We start from the raw sequence: 18,313 nt of genomic DNA, 5'->3' as shown, positions 1-18,313 counted from the left end.
GTTTGTCCAAACTAAACTTCCATTTGGCATAACTTGAGGCCATTTCCTCTTGTCATCATAGAATGGTTTGGGTTGGAAGGGACCTTAAAGATCATATAGTTCCAGCCCCCACTGCCATGAGCAGGGACTCCTTCCACTAGACCAGGTTGCTCACGTGTTCCTTGGGAGAAGAGACCAACCCCCACCTTGCTCCAAGCTCCTTTCAGGGAGTTGTAGAGAGGGAGTTCTCCCCTCATCCTCCTTTTCTCCAAGATGCACAACCCCAGTTCCCTCAGCCACTGCATACTAGACTTTTGCTCTACCACACTCTACCTATGACAATACAACATACCTGCGACCCCTGGTGCCAAGACCTGCAGACAGTCACACAAAAAAATCTGCTTTGGATGACAAATATTAATTTTCAAGTTATACTGCTCAGCAGGATCTGGTTGACAACAGTAAAATCTAATCCAAGGATGTTCATTTCAAGTTTTATTTCTCATGTTGGTGAAACATAAAGCCCCTTCTTGTGAGGCAGCATCTTGTAGAGCTGTTACAAACACATTTTGTACTCTAATACACCACGGATTCGGGAAAAGGACAAATAAAGCACAGGTTTCACACTGCACTTGGGCATATTGAGTCTTAAGTTACAGGTAATTTAGATAAAATTCTGATCTGACATCATACATTGCACTGACCATCTCTCAGCCTTCATGCACAAGTAAGTTTTTTTACAGCCAACACTGGATTTGGAGACTCTCTTGTTTGTCAATGGCATCTTCTCCACTTTAAATCACTTACATGATATTTACATAAGTGTGCAAATTGCTGTGAGAAAGAGAAACAAACACTAAACACATAATATACAGACAGCTTCTTCTACAGCTAAACATCTACTAAAAGGCAGTTAACATTCCTATCACACTTTCATTGCCTAAAATAGGAGAATAAGTTATATAAAATAGACCATCTTATTTCTCAGACACTTCTATTTCAGCAGATTTGGTCTTTGCAGCAACATTGCAATCAAAGATTAAGACTCTGCTCCTAAGAGTCGAGATTTCAATTCAATGGCAGCTTAACCTGATTGGTAGAAGTTTTGCCTCATGTTTTCCACACTTGGCACATGGAAAAGAGAAAAAAACAAACCCAAAACAACAAACTGGAGGAGTGGGAAGACAATCTTGCACATCTGGTTTTCTGGCAGTATGAGAAATATTCTTCAAGGATCTCACATACAGATTTTCACTTTTACTTTAATGGCCTGTTAGTGTTACAAACTTTAAATAAAGTCTGCAACTTCTTTCACATGCAAAGCTGCCAATTTTGTTTCTCCTGCATGTCATGGTGTCAACTATACACAACTTCACACACAAAAAAATAAGACTCCTTGGGACCATTCAACAGAACTGATTTTAGAATTGGAAGCATCAAGAAAAGCCTGAAGAATATTACTCAGTGCCCCTCCCAGTGCTCCTATGTGTGAGGTTTTTTTCTACTTGTGATCAAAAAGTGCATGGTCACCTTCATGAATAAATCCATAAGGCAGAAAGTGAGGATTGCTCCAACAGCCGAAAGAGAAGTTACACAAAACTCTTCAAAACCATCTTTGATGTACACTGTGATCAGAGAAGAGCAACTCAACTCCCAAAATGTCATTTAGATTGCTTTACAGAAGAGCAAAACCTTTTCTACATACCATTAACACCACAGGGAAATTGCCTGTCAGACAGCAAAGAACTACAGGTGTAATTTCAGATAGCTTTTAAACCCATTATGATTATAATTAATATAGGATACAAGGAGACAAAACTACTTTTTTAACACCCACTGAACTGAGTAACGTGACTTTGACAGCAGCCCTGCCTGCAATCACTGCAGGTAGCTTGTGTAGCCATCACAACTCCATCAAGTGCTACTCACCCCAAGGACAGCAACCCTCTACAAGCTCACCTTCGTCACAGTTGTCAGACACACTGATGTCAGAGATCACCTTTACATCAGACACACGCTTGTTATTCTTGGAAGACATCCAGCTCCTTAATAGGGCAGAAGCTGTATCATCACTGTGCTTTTGATCTACTGTCGATTGAACTTTGAGTGTCACAAATCATGTGCAGGAACTCGCCCTAGTACAGATCTTGATTTGGTCCTTCTGAAGAAAGGGACCACAAGTACGGCTTCCAGGGTGGCCAAATTTTAAGCATGAAGTGGCCAAACAGAATTTAAGACACTGCAAAGCACATTATGAGTGGAAAACAAATAAAAAATAGAGATGATGTGTTAACAATTTGGGCATTTTGCATTCTGAGCTAGTTTGGAAAATGTCTGTTGTAGAAGAGAGCTGTTCTGAGAACGAAATGTCTCTGTAGTAAATAATGATTAGTAAATAACATGCTTACTAAGTGAACACCTAGAACAGTCATGGACTCCCTACCATTGAACCATGCCACCTAAGTTTTGGTTAAACATTGTCTTCAGAGCTTTACATTCAATGCACATCACCTGCCCCCCTCATTTTCTTCTTTTTTTGGTTATGGCACCCTCCAGAAACACCACTCAAAACGGTTATTTCCAAAGACTTCAGGTCAATGAAGTTCTTAAGATGAAAGATATGTGTGTGTAAGCTTGCAAGACTACTTGGCTTAGTGTTTTCCATACCTGCATGGATATTGCTTGTAAAATAATGGATTAAAATAATATTCCACAATGGAGTAAAAATATGTTGGGAATAAACTGGAACGTCCCTCTAGAGCTTAAAGTAGTGGAGAAATCCAGTCTGGCAAAGTCTGTCTTGAGTGGTGTTAAGCAGGAGATAAATACCTAAATCATCATCTACTTAACTAAGAAAACAATCCCCAACATATTACTGGGACCAAAAAGCTGTTGACATCCAGCAACTAAATGTCATACTAGTCTCCCTACTCCAGTGTTTCAGGGGTTTAGGTCTCTCTTAAACTGTGCTTTTAGTAAGGATTTCTCTCTTTTTTTTTTTTGCTATAAACTAAAAGCAGGGCCCTGAGGAAGCTCCTACCAGGTAAGGAATAAAGTCCAAAGATGTTTTTGAGATGACAGGTACAATCATGCTTTTTTTTTTCTGTACTGTACCCAGAAGCTGCCAAGTTAAGATCAGCATTCCCACATCACAATTGCAATGAAGCTCTGGTAAATCAGGTACCTTTGGATATGCTCAGCATCACAAATAAGTCATGTATTTAAGACAACCTCTGTAGCTAGCACAGTCCACCAGAATATTCATCCTCTTCCTCATCAGCGTGAGAGCCTGCTGCAGCTGGTCCTCTGGCTTTGTCTTGTGCAGCATTTGGTGACTTCTTCTTGATTCCACCTCCGGGGACCACCAAGGTAAGACCAAGCTTGGCATACTGGCAACAAGAAGGCAAGGTTAATCGCTGCACCATTACGGCAGTAAAAGTTCATTGACTTATACTGTACAGCATTACAGAATGGTTTGGGCTGGAAGGGACATTAAAGATCACCCAGTTCCAACTCCCTCTGCTGTGGGCAGGGACACAGAATTGACCAAACCTCACAACAGAGAAGCAGGTAAGATTCAGGACAGACAGAGAGTGATGCTGCTTTCAGAAGGTCTTCTTCCAGCTTAGAATAAAACTAACATAGAAAAAAAATCAACCAACCTCAAAACACTCTGAGAATGGGATGTGAGATCTGTATTGATCCAGCTCACTACAGAATAATTTGGCCACATCATATAGCTTGAGTGGTACAGCTTGGGCTGAAACTTTAGGTAAAAAAAAGTTTCAGCATGCAGCTCTGCAGGCATTATCCAGTAGTACTTCATGTAGAAAGTCTTACAACTGTTTTTTAGTAAGACTAGCACCTTAGTTTTTACTATGCATAGAAACATAGTATGGTTTAGGTTGAAAGGGACATTCAAAGGTTGTCTAGTTCAACCTCCCTGAAGCAAGCAGAGGCATCTTCAACTGCACTACATTGCACAGAGCCCAGTCCAACTCAACCTGTAATAAAGGTTTCCAGGCATGGGGCATCGACCACCTCTCTGCCCAACCTGGGCCAATGTTTCATCACCCTCAGTGTGAAACTTTTCTTCCTTCTACTTAGTCTAAATCTCTCTTTTTAGTTTCAAACCATCACCCCTTGTCCTGTCACAACAGGCTCTGCTAAAAAGACCATCCCCATCTTTCTTCTGGACCCCCTTTAAGTACTGAAAGTCCACAAGAAGGTCTCTCCAGAACCTTCTCTTCTCCAGGCTGAACGACCCCAACTCTCAGCCTGTTCTCACAGCAGAGGAGCTCCAGCCCTCACATCACTTTGTGGCCTCCTCTGGACCCACTCTAATAGGTCCACATCTCTCCTGTGCTGAAGACTCCAGAGCTGGACACAGCACAGCAGGTGGGGTCTCAGCAGAGGAGAGTAGCTCAACATAGCAAGAAAGGAAAATCAGTCGATGTTATTACAAAGTTCGGTGCGGATGAATGGCTCCTTCACTTCACACCTTTCTACACCTTAAAAGCACAATTTCAAAAGAAAAAAATAAAAAAGAGAGGGAACTACTTTTGTAAAAATAAAAGATCACAGAATTGCAGAATGGTAGAGGTTGAAAGGGACCCCTGAAGATTGAGTCCAACCCCCCTGCCAAAGCAGGACCAACTAGGGCAGGTCACACGGGAATGCATCCCATGGGTCTCTGGACAAAGAGACTCCACAACCTCCCTGGGCAGCCTATTCCAGGGCTCCATCCACCTTACAGTAAAGTTTTTCCTCATGTTGAGTTGGAACTTTGGGTGTTCTAGTTTGTATCCATGGCCCACTGTCCTATCACAGGACACCACTGAAAAGAGACTAGCATCTTCTTCTTGACACCCACCCTTCAGGTATGGATAAATATTAAGATCCCCCCCTCAGTCTTCTCTTTTCCAGGTCTCTCAGCCTCTCCTCATAAAAGAGATGCTCCAGTCCCTCTACTAGGGGGAAAAAAAAAATCTCAGCCTGAACAAGGAGAAGGAAATTCCTACTTACATCATTGTCCATGTACTTGAAGAGTGGCAAATTGCAGACTTCAGAAACTTGATCCTGATCTTGCTGGTCATACCCTTCTAAAAGTTGCTCCAGTGCTGCACAGTCTTCACTCCCATTAAATCCTGGTATACTGAAGGAAATTAAGAGCTCATTTAGGGCATTTCAGCAATGAAACTGTTATGGTTGGAAGGGACCTTTGAGATCATCAAGTCTAGCCATTAACCCAGCACTGCCAGGTCACCACTAACCTACATCACCCAGAACTACATCTACAGAGATGGGACAATGACTCCACCACTTTCCTGGGCAGCCTGTTCCAGGAATTGTCAATCCTTTTGGAGAAACTTTTTTTCCTAATGTCCAATCCAAACCTTCCCTGGTGCAACTGTCTGCAAGCACTAAGATTTCTCTTGGCATATGGATCAAATAAAATCAAACTTTTGGCTCATGGCTTGGATGAATGGATGCTTTGCTGGGTAAAAAAACCTGGCTGGATGGCTGGGCCCGAAGAGTGGTGGGGAACAGATTCAAATCTAGTTGGCAGCCGGTTACTAGTGGTGTTCCCCAGGGCTCAGTTCTGGAGCCAGTCCTCTTTAATATCTTTGTCAGTAAGCTGGAAGAGGGGACAGTAAGTTTGGGCACAGATGACACCAAATTGGGTGGGGGCCTTGATCTGTTTGAAGGTAGGGAGGGGCTCTCTAGAGAGGAATCTGGACAGGCTGGGTCAATGGGCCAAGGCCAGTTAGATGAGATTAAACAAGGTCAAGTGCTCAGTCCTGCATTTGATTCACAATGCCATGTACACTCCCGGCTTGGGGGAGAGAGGCTGGAAAGTTGCCCGGCAGAAAAGGCCTTGGGGCTGTTGGTTCACAGCAGGTTGAATATGAGCCAGCACGTGACCAGGTGGCCAAGGCGGCAAACAGCATTCTGGCTTGGACCAGCAGTATCGTAACCAGCAGGACCAGAGAAGTCATCCTCTCCCTGTATTTGGCACTGGTGAGATACACCTCAAATACCAGGATCACTTTTAGAGCCCTCACTACAAGAAGGACACTGAGGTGCTGCAGCATGTCCAGAGAAGGACAAATGAAGCTGGTGAAGGGTCTGGAAAACAAGTCTACCGAGAAGCAGCTGCGAGGCACATCAATCTTTCTCTCAGTCTAATCACCATACTAGATAGTTTGAACTGCCTTTACTGTAATGACAAGTCAGAATCTCAGCACATAACATGGCAAAAAAAAAAATGAGGAAAAAAAATAAATTAGAATTCAGTTAGCACCATCCAGAAATATCTATTTTTAATCTTAATTGTGTTTAAAATAGCCAATTAACCTTTGTTCCCTTTGAAAAAGGCAAGACCCAAAGGATCATTCAGGGAAGAATCCCAGCCAGAACAGTATTCTCCTCATCCTTGCACGATGAAAATAAAGCAGGAAGAATTTTCCATTTCCATCTCACTTCACCTGTGGCACATGACTGCTTCTTGATGACTAACTTTTTATTTCAGCTTCATTAAGAAGAATCACCATGGTAATTACAGCTAAATCTGTTCAGAGTGAGAAAAATTCCTGACAGCCACATACCAGGGAATGCTATTATTATGCTGTAAGGCAACAGAACAGGCTTAAAATTTCTTGACAGTGTTTTCCTTGCTCTTTCCTAAGAACAGTCTGAAATTATAGGAAGATGATACAGACTTACCTGTAGCTTTCCCTCACACATCTTTCTGCAGCAACATAATCATTTCTGTGAAGATGAACTAAGACTTGAGCAATAGTTTTCTAAAAAGAAATAAAACAAAAGACCCAAATGTGATGATTCTTTGGAAATTAGCAGTAAAATATAAGAAAAACACTGATATTTAGTGTGAAAAAGGTCACAATGGTTCTAAGATACTGCCAAAAAAGAAGCAAAACAATATGTTGAAAAGTTACAAGCCATCCCCTCAGCTGGTATGAAATTTGTTAATTTCCTATAACAATTGCAATGATCTGTTGTACTCATTAACAGGTTTTGTGGTTTGTTGTCACAGTATCATCAAGGTTGGAAGAGACCTCAAAGATCATCGAGTCCAACCTGTCACCACAGACTGCATGACTAGACCATGGCACCAAGTGCCACGTCCAATCCCCTCTTGAACACCTCCAGGGATGGTGACTCCACCACCTCCCTGGGCAGCCCATTCCAATGGCCAACGACTCGCTCAGTGAAGAACTTTCTCCTCACCTTGAGCCTAAAGATCCCCTGGCACAGCTTGAGACTGTGTCCTCTTGTTCTGGTGCTGGCTGCTAGAGAGAAGAGACCAACCCCTTCCTGGCTACTACCACCCTTCAGGTAGTTGTAGAGGGCAATGAGGACTCCCCTAAGCCTCCTCTTCTCCAGGCTAAACAATCCCAGCTCCCTCAGCCTCTCCTCATAGGGCTTGTGCTCAAGGCCTCTCCCCAGCCTTGTTGCCCTTCTCTGGACACGTTCAAGTGTCTCAATGTCCTTCTTAAACTGAGGGGCCCAGAACTGCACACAGTACTCAAGGTGTGGCCTAACCAATGCAGAGTACAGGGGCACAATGACTTCCCTCTTCCTGCTGGCCACACTATTCCTAATGCAGGCCAGGATGCCTTTATTTTTGATGTGTTTGTTGGTTTTGACAGCTTCTGTAGATAAAAGCATCTTACTTTCAACATTCTAGTAGTGAAAAAAAAAAACACACCACAGTTAAGAGGTTGGGGTAATCTCCACTACATCAAATTCTCTTCACTGAGCAATAAACACCTCTCTCAATCAAGAGGGATATTGCCTGTCAGATGTCAGCTGATATTAGTTACCCAGAAAAACCTCAAACACACTATCAGAAATTGTATTTTTATAGAATTTACCTTATAGCATGTTGGGTAGTTCTCAATTTCTTTATAAATACTTTTTTCCTTTTGAAGAGACAAGGCAGCCTCATCTAATCTAAAAAGCAAGCAGTTCGGAGTATCAGTGTCAGGAATACAGCACAACAGAAGTGTTTAACACGCTGACAAGTCTACTAGAATGAAAATAATATAACTAAGTATCAGCAGTAGATGTTACTAACAGAGTAGATAAACAAATACATAGTAATTCCTTTTGTATGAGTAATTGCTTTTGCTAAGGATGGTCTCTGGTGTTCATTCAGAGAAACCTCATTTTTCATAACACTGCACAAGATGCATGCCTTGTTACATACCCTAATAGAGTTCTCTATGCCATCAGGTTACTATAAGCCATCAGCAAGTCTGATATCCATAAACTATCACTATTACACAATCACAGGATGTTAGGGGTCAGAAGGGACCTCTGGAGATCATTGAGTCCAACTCCCTTGCCAGAGCAGGACTATATAATCTAGTGCAGGTTGCACAGGAACACATCCAGATGGGTCTTGAAAGTCTCCACAGGAGACTCCACAACCTCTCTGGGGAGCCTCTTCCAGTGTTCCGAGACCCTTACAGTAAAGAAGTTCTTCCTCACGTTGGGGTGGAACTTCCTGTGCTGTAGTTTCCATCCATTGGTGCCTGTACTATCACAGTGTGCAAGTGAGCAGAGGCTCTCCCTCCCTTCTTAACACCCAGCTCTCAGGTATTTGTATACATTTATTAAATCCCCTCTCAGTCTTCTCCTCTCCAGACTAAGAAGCCCCAGGTCTCTCAGCCTTTCCTTACAAGGCACATGCTCCAGTCCCTTAATTAAGTCACAGTAATTGCTTTGAAGCTTGAATATTCTTTTAAGCATCCCATTAAACTTCCAGAAATTAGCAACAGGATGTGAGCTATAGAGCAAGCAGAGCAACTGCATCTTTCAGATGTTGAGAAGCAATGCTGACTTGCTTTCACAGAAACACTTGCAAGTTACTTGGTACATTTCCTTTTCTGAGCCCAATTCTGGAGTGAAATAGTGTCTTAAAAGCAGAGTAAGAAACTCAGACAATTCCTTCAAGGGTCTACATATTTCAGTGAAGGAAGTCTAAGCTGAACTGCAGGTCAAGCTTGGTTCAAGCAATCAACAATTAAACTAAACTGACACTGAGACTCCAAGATACGCTCTTCAAGAAGACAGGATCTGCTTCAAACAGATTCCTTTCCTCAGGTTAATCACCTAAGTCCTCCAGTTTATATTCCACAGCTATAAAAGAGTTCCAAATACTTCCTAAATATTAGTGCTGGAAGACAATAATAAATCTTGAAGTAGTTTAAGTATTAATGAAAAGTGGTGTAGGTGCCTTCTAGTTATTCAACAAAGAAAGGAATCAAAGCCTTAAAGGCCACGTTCTCCCATCTTAGAATGCAGAACAGGTGGTTCCCGGATGAACGTGACACATACCATGGAAACTAAGCTATAGCTTGAGTGTCATGAAGAAGAATTGAGTAACAGTGTACAAACCCCACAACAGCAAGAGAAAAAATACTGAAAATCACTAATAAAGCTTCAATTACAGCTAAAAAGAGGCATAAAGCTATACCTGCGCCCTCTGACTAGAAGTCTTGATGCCTTCCCCAACATTTCTAATGCTTGCCGTAAACGTTCTTCGTTCTAGAGGAGAACAACAAGAATTCATTTGCATCAAATTAAGACCACTGCAACTTAATCTAAGAGTTTTGTCTGGAAAAGAACACCTGTTAAGTATTTTGTCAGCAGTTCACACACTCGAAGGAGGAAGGAAGAGTACTGATGCTCCTGTATGGATGTCCTGAGCAAAGTAACATCCATACTAGTATGGAACACATGGCAAGTATGATACGTCTGCCAAAAGCAGTAGCAAAAAGCAGAGCATCAAGAAAACTTCTCTTCTATGTCTTCAAGGATTTCCAACTGTTTTAGTCTCCAACACTCAACAGCAGTGCTGTGTTTTTGCCTTCTGGGCTGCCCAACAAGAGGCTGAAAACTTGACAACACACAAAATTCAGTCAAGTCCCAGACAGAGAAAAAGGCAAAGCAAACTGATTCCTAATTCATATTATTTCCTCCTCTACAGCATAAAAACTGTCAGCTTCATTAGTTCAGATCAGCCACTGGGTAGAACATCAAGAACATCAAGAAAACTCCTCTGTGCCTTCAAGGATTTCAATTTATTTTAGGCTCCATGACTCAACAGCAGCCATGTCCAGCAGCCACTGAGGTGAAGGGAAGGAAAAATCATTTAGAACCTAATCTTAGGCTTTTTCTTAACTTCATAGTTGACTCTCAACACCCATTCATTTGTTTTTGTATACTTTCAGGGACTAGAAAGTTCTTTGCTGGTGGGAAAAAAACCCACAAAATGACAAAACCCCCGCAGAACACGAAACCAAAAAAACTCCACTTACTTCAAATACTGATGCTGCTTGCTGGTAGAGCTGCACAGCCTTCTCTGGGTTCACATTTTCTATTAACCTGTAAGAAACATTAACCATATCCCTTCAGATGAAAATGTTTTTTCCCTAAAAGCATCAAAAAGATGATAAAGAACACCAAAGACATATCCATGCCCTGTACCACCAGTATCACAGCCTTACTTTCCAGCACGTTCCAGTGCAATAGCTGCTGTGTCTGGTGTCCCATTCTCCAGGTACATCATGCTGGCTTTCTCAATCAGCTGAACTGCTTCGGGGAGCCTGCCCATCTCCTGCAAAGCAACAGTCAGAGGGACCCTGCTGTCAGGGGTTGTTCTTTGTGCAATGAAACAAAGCATAGCAAACTTATTTAGTAAGATTCCTTATTTAATAAAAAACTATAACCTTATATGTAACTAACTGACTTGACTATCACACTCAAACCGTGATGGTCAATGGCTTGATGTCAAAGCAGAGACCAATGATGAAAACTGCTCCTCAGAGGTGGGCATTGGGACCAGTGCTCTTTAACATCTTTGCTGGAGACATGGAGAGAGGGATCCCTCAGCAAGTTTACTGATGACACCAAACTGTGTGGTGCAGTTGACACACTGAAGGGAAAGGATGTCCAGGGACCTAGACAAGCTTCAGAGGTGGGCCAAGGTCAACCTCATGAAGTTCAACAAAGGCAAGTGCGAGGTTCGGCATCTGGGTTGGGGCAATCTTATGCACAAAAACAAGTTAGGTGTAGAACAGTGCTGAGGAGAAGGACTTGGGGGTTCTGCTTGATAAGAAGCCAGAGATGTGTGCTCACAGCCCAGAAGGCAAATTGTGTCCTGGGCTGCACTCAAAGCAACATGGCCAGCAGGTTGAGGGAAGGGATGGATTCTCTCCCTCTTCTCCACTCTCATAAGACCCTATCTGGAGTACTGTGTCCAGCTCTGGAGTCCCCAACACAAGAAGGACATGGCCCTGTTAGAGTGGGTCCAGAGAAGGGCCATGAAGACAGTCTGAGAGAGTCAGGGTTGTTCAACCTAGAGAAGAAAGAGCTCCAAGGAAATCTTAGAGCAGCCTTCCAGTGTTTGAAGGGGGCCTACAGGACAGCTGGAGAGGTGCTTTGCACCTGGGCATGTAGTGACAGGCTTCAAACTGGACTGAGATTAGACATTAAAAAGAAATTCTTCCCCATGAGGGTAGCTAGACATTAGAACAGGCTGCCCTGAGAAGTTGTGGCTTTGAACACTGAGAAGTGTACCAAACATTCAGGCAAGGATTGAATTAGTGGTATTTTAGAGCAGAAGCAACACCACTCTTTCCTGACCCTCTGATACGAGACACTCACCTTTCCTTCTACAAAAGGAAAACCTTTTTTCCACCCTTCCCGTTACAAAAGTAATTTTCTCAATCTACTGAGACTTTTGGTGAGAAGTATGAGTCAACAGAAAAGTATCATTTGTATATGGATTTGGCTTACATACTGTAAAGTGGTTCAGTGCACAATATTCTTCACTATAAACTAGAGGTTTTAATAAACACTAATAAATGAAAATACCTTCAGCATCATGCCAGCTTGTTCATAAGCTCTGCAAAGAGGAAAAAAAAATACTTAACTACAGGGTATTTCAGCAAGCTGTAGATACACAGAAAAGGTTAACATGTATCAGCTATCGGTGATCCACTGTTAATATTTAATGCTTTGAAGATGTTTCAATTGTTTCATTTAATGACAGTGCAGGTGTGCCATTATCTTCATAAATGAAATGCCTCAACCACACTCCTCAGTAGAAATCACTTCTTGTGATCTGACTCTCAGGCAATGACTCAGATTGTCACCATCTGCTTGAGGGACTCTTTAATTCAAAAAATTCTCAACAGTATAGGATTTCAAAATGGCAAAAAAACTCATCCAATATAAACTCTCTCTATATATCTATATATATATATTGATATCTATATCTATATATCAAAAGAGGTCAAAATCATTTTATCAGATGACCACTGCAAGTTTTGAGACTTTCCCAGCCGGCATTTCCATTAAAGTGATTTTGAAAGACTGAAATTGCTTGAACTATAACATTTTTGACCACATCAAATGGAAGTGTGGATCCGCTCAAGGGCAGGAAGACTCTAGAGTGGGGATTACAAAGGCCGAATCAACATACTGAGGTCAGCTGTGTGAGGTGCAACAAGGCTATGTGTGAGGTCCTGTAACTGCATCACAACAACCTGATGGATACTCCAGGCTTGGATCAGAGCAGCTGGAAAGTTGCCCAGTAAAGACCTGGGGTGTTGGTCAGCAGCTGGCTGTGTCCCCAAGGGTCCAAGAAGGCCAACAGCATCCTGGCCTGTATAAACAGTAGTGCTGCCAGCAGGACTGAGGAAGGGACCATCCCCCTGTACTCAGCACTGGTGAGACCACACTTCAGATACTCAGTTCACTTTTGGGCCCTTCACTACAAAGACACTGAGGTGCTGGAGAACGTCCAGAGAAGGGCAATGAAACTGGTGAAGGGTCTAGAGCACAAGTCTTGTGAGGAGTAGCTGAGGGAGCTGGTGTTTTTTATCCTAGAGTAAAAGAGGCTGTGGAGGTTGTAGTGACATGGGTGGTGGTCTCTTCTCTCAAACAAGAGGAAAAGAGGAATGGCCTCAAACTGCACCAGGGGAGGTTTAGGTTGCACATTAGGAAAAAATTCTTCAATGAAACAGTGGTCGCCATCCCTGGAGGTACTTCAAAGATATGCAGATGTGGTGCTGAGGGCTGTGGTTTAGTGGTAACCTAGCAGTTCTAGATTCATGGTTAAACTCGAGGATTGTGGAGGCCTTCTTCAACCTTAATGACTCTATGATTTACCACAGTGAGATCAAAAAGAGAGTTCATGCTTGTACCACAGGTTAGAACATTTGTTTCAGATTACTCGGTGCTTCTGTACTTACTTAGCTGCATGGAAGAGACTGGAAGTAACATGGTCAAAGTCAAGGACAAAAGCCACAAAAATACAATGGAGAAAATTAGTGTACAAAATCTTATACAAGTTTCAAAGCAAGGAATCTCTTAAAGGCAAGACAAATCTACTACATGTGTAGGCAAGGTGTCAAAGAATAAATGCTTTCAAGGACAGAATAAATGCAACATATCAGAGCATAATTGCATGTAAGGGTATAACCCCCAAATTTATTCAAAATAGGTTCTATTTAAGATAGGGTCTTGGTTCCTAAATACTATAAGTACTATAACAATGTCAGAGCTGCATTTAGTTTATACAATCCATTTGTAGATATTTATTAGAATAATTTTTGAAGCAGTACCTAGGTATCTGAGGCACTGGTCAGCATCTTATCAGACAAAGTATTAGTGGGAACAACATGGACTTCCTAACTGAAAGAGTTCTTTCATTTTCACACTCAGAATACACAGAAATGCTGTGCGCAGCTTAGACAAGCTGAGAGCTGTGGCTGTTCAGCCTGGAGAAGAGAAGGCTACAGTGAGACCTTATTGTGGCCTTCCAGTACTTCAAGGGGGTAGAAATATGGGGACAATCTTTTTAGTTGCAATAAGACACAGGGTGATGGTTTTAAACAAAAAAGAGAGAAGATTTTGACTAAATACAAGGAAGAATTTTTTACCCTGAGGGTGATGAAACACTGGCCCAGGCTGCCCAGAGGTGGTAGAAGCCCCATCCCTGTAACCATTCCAGGTCAGGTCAGACAGGGCTCTGAGCAACCTGTTCTAGTTGAAGATGTCCCTGCTCAGTGCAGGGAAGTTGGTCTAGATGACCTTTAAAGGTCCCTCCCAATTCAAACCAGTCTATGGTTCTATGATTTTATGAAAGGTTTTGCAAAAGACAGTTTTGTTAGACCAACAAAATGCACAAATATAGTAAGCACATCTTCTACATGAAAGATATCTTCTACCAACCCCATTACACCATTCTAAGCAGCAACTAGTCAGCTTCTTGGAGAAGAGAAGAACAATCAAAGAAAAGATACGCTTTGTTGTTTTCATGTGCCTCAGCTTCCCGCAAACAGGCTTCCCTTGCCTGGTCAAACTGCTTGGCATTCTTAAAAGCAACAGCTGCAAGAAATCAAACAAAGTTCTTATTTACAGCTTGACTTTTATCCTTTTTATCACCACCCCTGCTCAAGGTTTTAGCCACCTCAAGATGCAAACAGGCTCTTTAAATAAATGGTTCCAGTTTATTAAGCTCTTCTTAACAATCCTGTGGCAGTCCTCCTTGCTTCACTCGTTAGTTACCATTAAAAACATTTATTAACTCTACTTCCATACCATCATTGTACCACACACTGTGCAGGATGTTTTTAGCTGCATTTTGGAACTCACCCATTCTGTATTTTAGTGACAGGAATGTGCATGTACAAAGCTTTCATCATTAGAGGTTGTATCAACTCAGAACGGCAGGAACAGATGGGTACCACCACCAGCACGTATCTGTGACAATCTACTCAACACAACCACTGCAGGGCATAAATATTTATTTCTAGCTTCATTAGACTGATAGGATATTAAAGTAAGATATAAAATAAATTTTAGTTAAGAAATGCTCCAGTTGCTCTTCCAAGTTTCTATTTTCTTTTTATTTATTCAGGCTTAAATGAATGAGTGGAAATGCCGAGAGTATGAAGCAAAAAAAACCCATAATAAATTACTATAATAACATAAATAAATATAATACTACTACTAATAAATACTATTACTACTACTAATAAAACCAACTCATAATAAATTACTGTTACTATTATTAAATATTACATTACTAATAATAATATCCAATTAGTACTTGTTTTTCAGTATTCAGTATCACTAAGGTTGGAAGAGACCTCAAAGATCATCGAGTCCAACCTGTCACCACAGACCTCATGACTAGAGTAGGGCGGACACTAGTGCCCACTGCAGGCTTGAACTCACGACCTTCCCCATTAAAGGTCTTATGTGCTACCAACTGCGCCACACCACTCCCATAATAAGGACATTCAAGAGCAAAAAGGAATCAGCTAGGAAGAATTTCACAGTGTGACACTTGCAGTGAAAAAAAAAACCCAAAGTGGAAAGAGACCACAAACAACCTGGCAGCGTGCCTCACTGAGACAGTCTTTGTCAGGACACATTTCAGAAGATGATGAAAAAGCAAAGACTATTAAATCAGCTCAAATCATTATTGGTTTGTAGGCAAAGTCATAGGATTTGGGGGTGGACAAGTGAAGGAAGAAAAGCTTTATTTTTATCACACATAGTAACGTAAAAAGTAAAAGGTGTAAGCTTGAAAATCAAAATGAAATTGTTTTGACAACTCTCCTGGCTCTCTAAGTACAATCTGATATTTATTTTACTGTGCTAATGATTTTTTTTGTTGTTTCAACTTACTTTGTCTTTAAGACAGTTTTAGTGAAAGAGCAATGTGCTCAAAATGTGTCAAACGTTATCAGGGATTAAACTTAAACAACACTTTGAAACTATAAAGCATAATATGGCCATATTTACAGCCATACATACCTGCCTTCCCATATTCAGTAGCTGCACTGTCATAATCTGGTTTCCACTTTAAGAACCCAGTTTTCAGACTGAAATGCAAGAAGAAAGGCCCGTTAACAATTAGTAAAGACTTCATGTTTTACCTTCAAAGCACTTCAGATGTTTATTAAGCTTGCAGATGTGTTTTACACTTCAGACTACATCTGAAAAGGAGTAATTACCTACGTGACATCACCACTGTAAAACTAAACACTGGCATTGTTACGAGTTGCTTAGAGCACTGCAATTATCTCCCATAGTTACTCGCCTCACCCTAATTAATATACCTCTACTCTTCCCAGAGACTCTTCACAACAGTAATATGAAGGATTTCCACCTACACCAAGATGGTATCAAGACTTCTAATACCACAACACATCACAACTTTGGCAGACATCACAAAGTTTCCAGTGTTCTCTCTACAGCAATTATTTGCTACTGAGATTTATCAAAGACTCTCCATTGCATACACAGAAGATTTACTAAGACAAAGCCTCATGTGTCACTTCTATGTCTACAAGAGATCATAGCTGTTCTAAGCAGACACTTCAGATTCAAGACATGCTTAATTTGGAAAACCAGCTGTATACAGACTCTATGCTGGTCTTGTTGTCTTACTTGGATGAAATCCACAGTATGTAACTCTAAAGCAAGCCTTCACATAGTGTTATTTTTATCACAGGCAATCTCTCAAATGCATGGTGCTGAAATATGTAATGCTCTAACCTGCACACAATTTGAGACTTAGGCATTTTGTATTTCAAATGCTTTCCAAGATAAGCTTAAAATTAATTCCACTGAAAAGCACTTTTGGTCAGGGTCAAGTAATTTGAATAAGAGAACTCAGGCAGAGATGTTTTTATTCTGTGGAGGTCTCTATCACAATGCATACATTTGATCTATGATTTTGTTACTGAAATGATAGCACTTATAGATTAGTCAGCTCTATGACAGCTATACTGTAGCCTGTGAACTTGAGACATAAGCAAAATGGTTATATTCAGTGATAAAATATTCATCAGAAGACTATCATATGTAGATGTTAAGCTGACTGACACTGACAGCACAGGTCTTTAAGAACCATCTGAAAAAGAAACAATCACACATTTCTCATAGGCAGGAAACAAACAAACATACCATCTCAACAAGGTTAAGCTCGTTCGTATATCACAATCTCCACCGCTCTTCTCTCCTGCTTCTTTCTCCCACTAACACTAGCAGAAAGACAGAAGTGACTGCAATTGCTTTGCAGCTACATCTGAGCATAAAGGCTACACGGCCCTTAAGGCAGCAGCTCTAACTCCAGGCCTCTGAACCCTACAGCCTTACCGACACGACTTTTTCGTTTTAGAGCCACTTTATTCTTTCAGTTTTGCGTTTAGAGGTGCTCTTTAGCATCCACCTCCCGTAGTGAGGGACCCCTAAGGCAGAAGAGCCAAGAAGCCATATCCTCCTGCTCCCTCCGCGCCAGCCTCCCCCAGACGAGTACTTCCCTCCTCTTTTCTCCAAGTCACGTCGCCTGGCACAGGCGGTCCCCATCTCTGCCCCCCATCTCGGTCCTCCCCTCAGCCCCCAACCTCCCCACAGGCTGCCCCTTCCTCACCCCTCCGCTCCGCGCACCACGGGAACTGTAGTTCTCCCCAGGCCTCCACTTCCACACAGTCGCTAGCCAAAACTACAACTCCCAATAAACCCGTGCAAATAGGGCCCAACAGTGACAAGGGGGTGCCTAGCTGCCGCCCCACTGCGCCAGAGCTCGGCGGCCGTGGAAGAAGGCTCCGCGGAACCCCGCTGAAGCAGGCGGGGTTAACATTCTTTCACGGAGCAGGAGAGCCGGGCGGGCCTGACAGCCCCGACGCTGAGCTGGCGGCCACCGAGCCTGCTTGCCAGTTTCCCCTCACCCTCCGACCACCCTCCTCTTCACTCACTATTTCTCCGCTTTAGCGATGTGCTCCAACGCTTCGTTGATCTTCTGCGCCGCCATCTCGCCAGCGCGGCGGGTCCGCCGGACGCTGCCGCTACGGGACGCGACGCGGCCCACAATGCAACAGAGAGGGGCTGAGCCCGCCGCCGCCGCAGCGCGCCTGCGCCGCGGCTCGCCGCACGCACCCCGGCATGGCGGCTGCGGGTCTTAAAGGAGCCGCAGACCCCGTCTTTAGTAGTATGGGGCTTTCCCCATACTTGTTGTCTTGTTTGGGTTTTTCGGTGTGGTTTTGGGTTTTGCTTCCCGGCAGCCCTGTGGCTGGTATTATCTGGCAGAATGGCTGTTGGAATCACAGAAACGTTCAGACCCTCGGGATCACCAAGCCCAACTGATAACCCTATGCTGCAAGGTTCACCCCTAAACCACATTCCCAACCGCCACATCTGAACGACCTCTGAACACATCCGGGGTGGGTGACTCAACCGCCTCCCTGCGCAGCCCATTCCAATGTCTGATAACTCTCTGGAA

General features: G+C 42.6%; 1 protein-coding gene across 1 annotated transcript; it reads right to left on the bottom strand.

The window, feature by feature from the left end:
* Positions 1-1,269: 1,269 nt before the first annotated feature.
* NAPG (NSF attachment protein gamma) lies at positions 1,270-17,914 on the bottom strand. The gene is made up of 12 exons (XM_054164188.1): positions 17,790-17,914; positions 15,844-15,911; positions 14,322-14,406; positions 13,269-13,286; positions 11,887-11,917; positions 10,518-10,627; positions 10,329-10,395; positions 9,485-9,555; positions 7,878-7,956; positions 6,706-6,785; positions 5,005-5,134; positions 1,270-3,368 (listed from the first exon to the last, which is right to left on the bottom strand). The coding sequence occupies exons 1-12, from the start codon at positions 17,843-17,845 to the stop codon at positions 3,219-3,221; spliced, it is 945 nt and encodes a 314-aa protein (XP_054020163.1). The 5' UTR covers positions 17,846-17,914; the 3' UTR covers positions 1,270-3,218.
* Positions 17,915-18,313: the final 399 nt, after the last annotated feature.

The sequence above is a fragment of the Dryobates pubescens genome, chromosome 9 (genome assembly GCF_014839835.1).
Source record: "Dryobates pubescens isolate bDryPub1 chromosome 9, bDryPub1.pri, whole genome shotgun sequence".
Classification (NCBI taxonomy): Eukaryota; Metazoa; Chordata; class Aves; order Piciformes; family Picidae; genus Dryobates; species Dryobates pubescens.
This window is presented reverse-complemented; position numbering and strand designations above follow the sequence as displayed.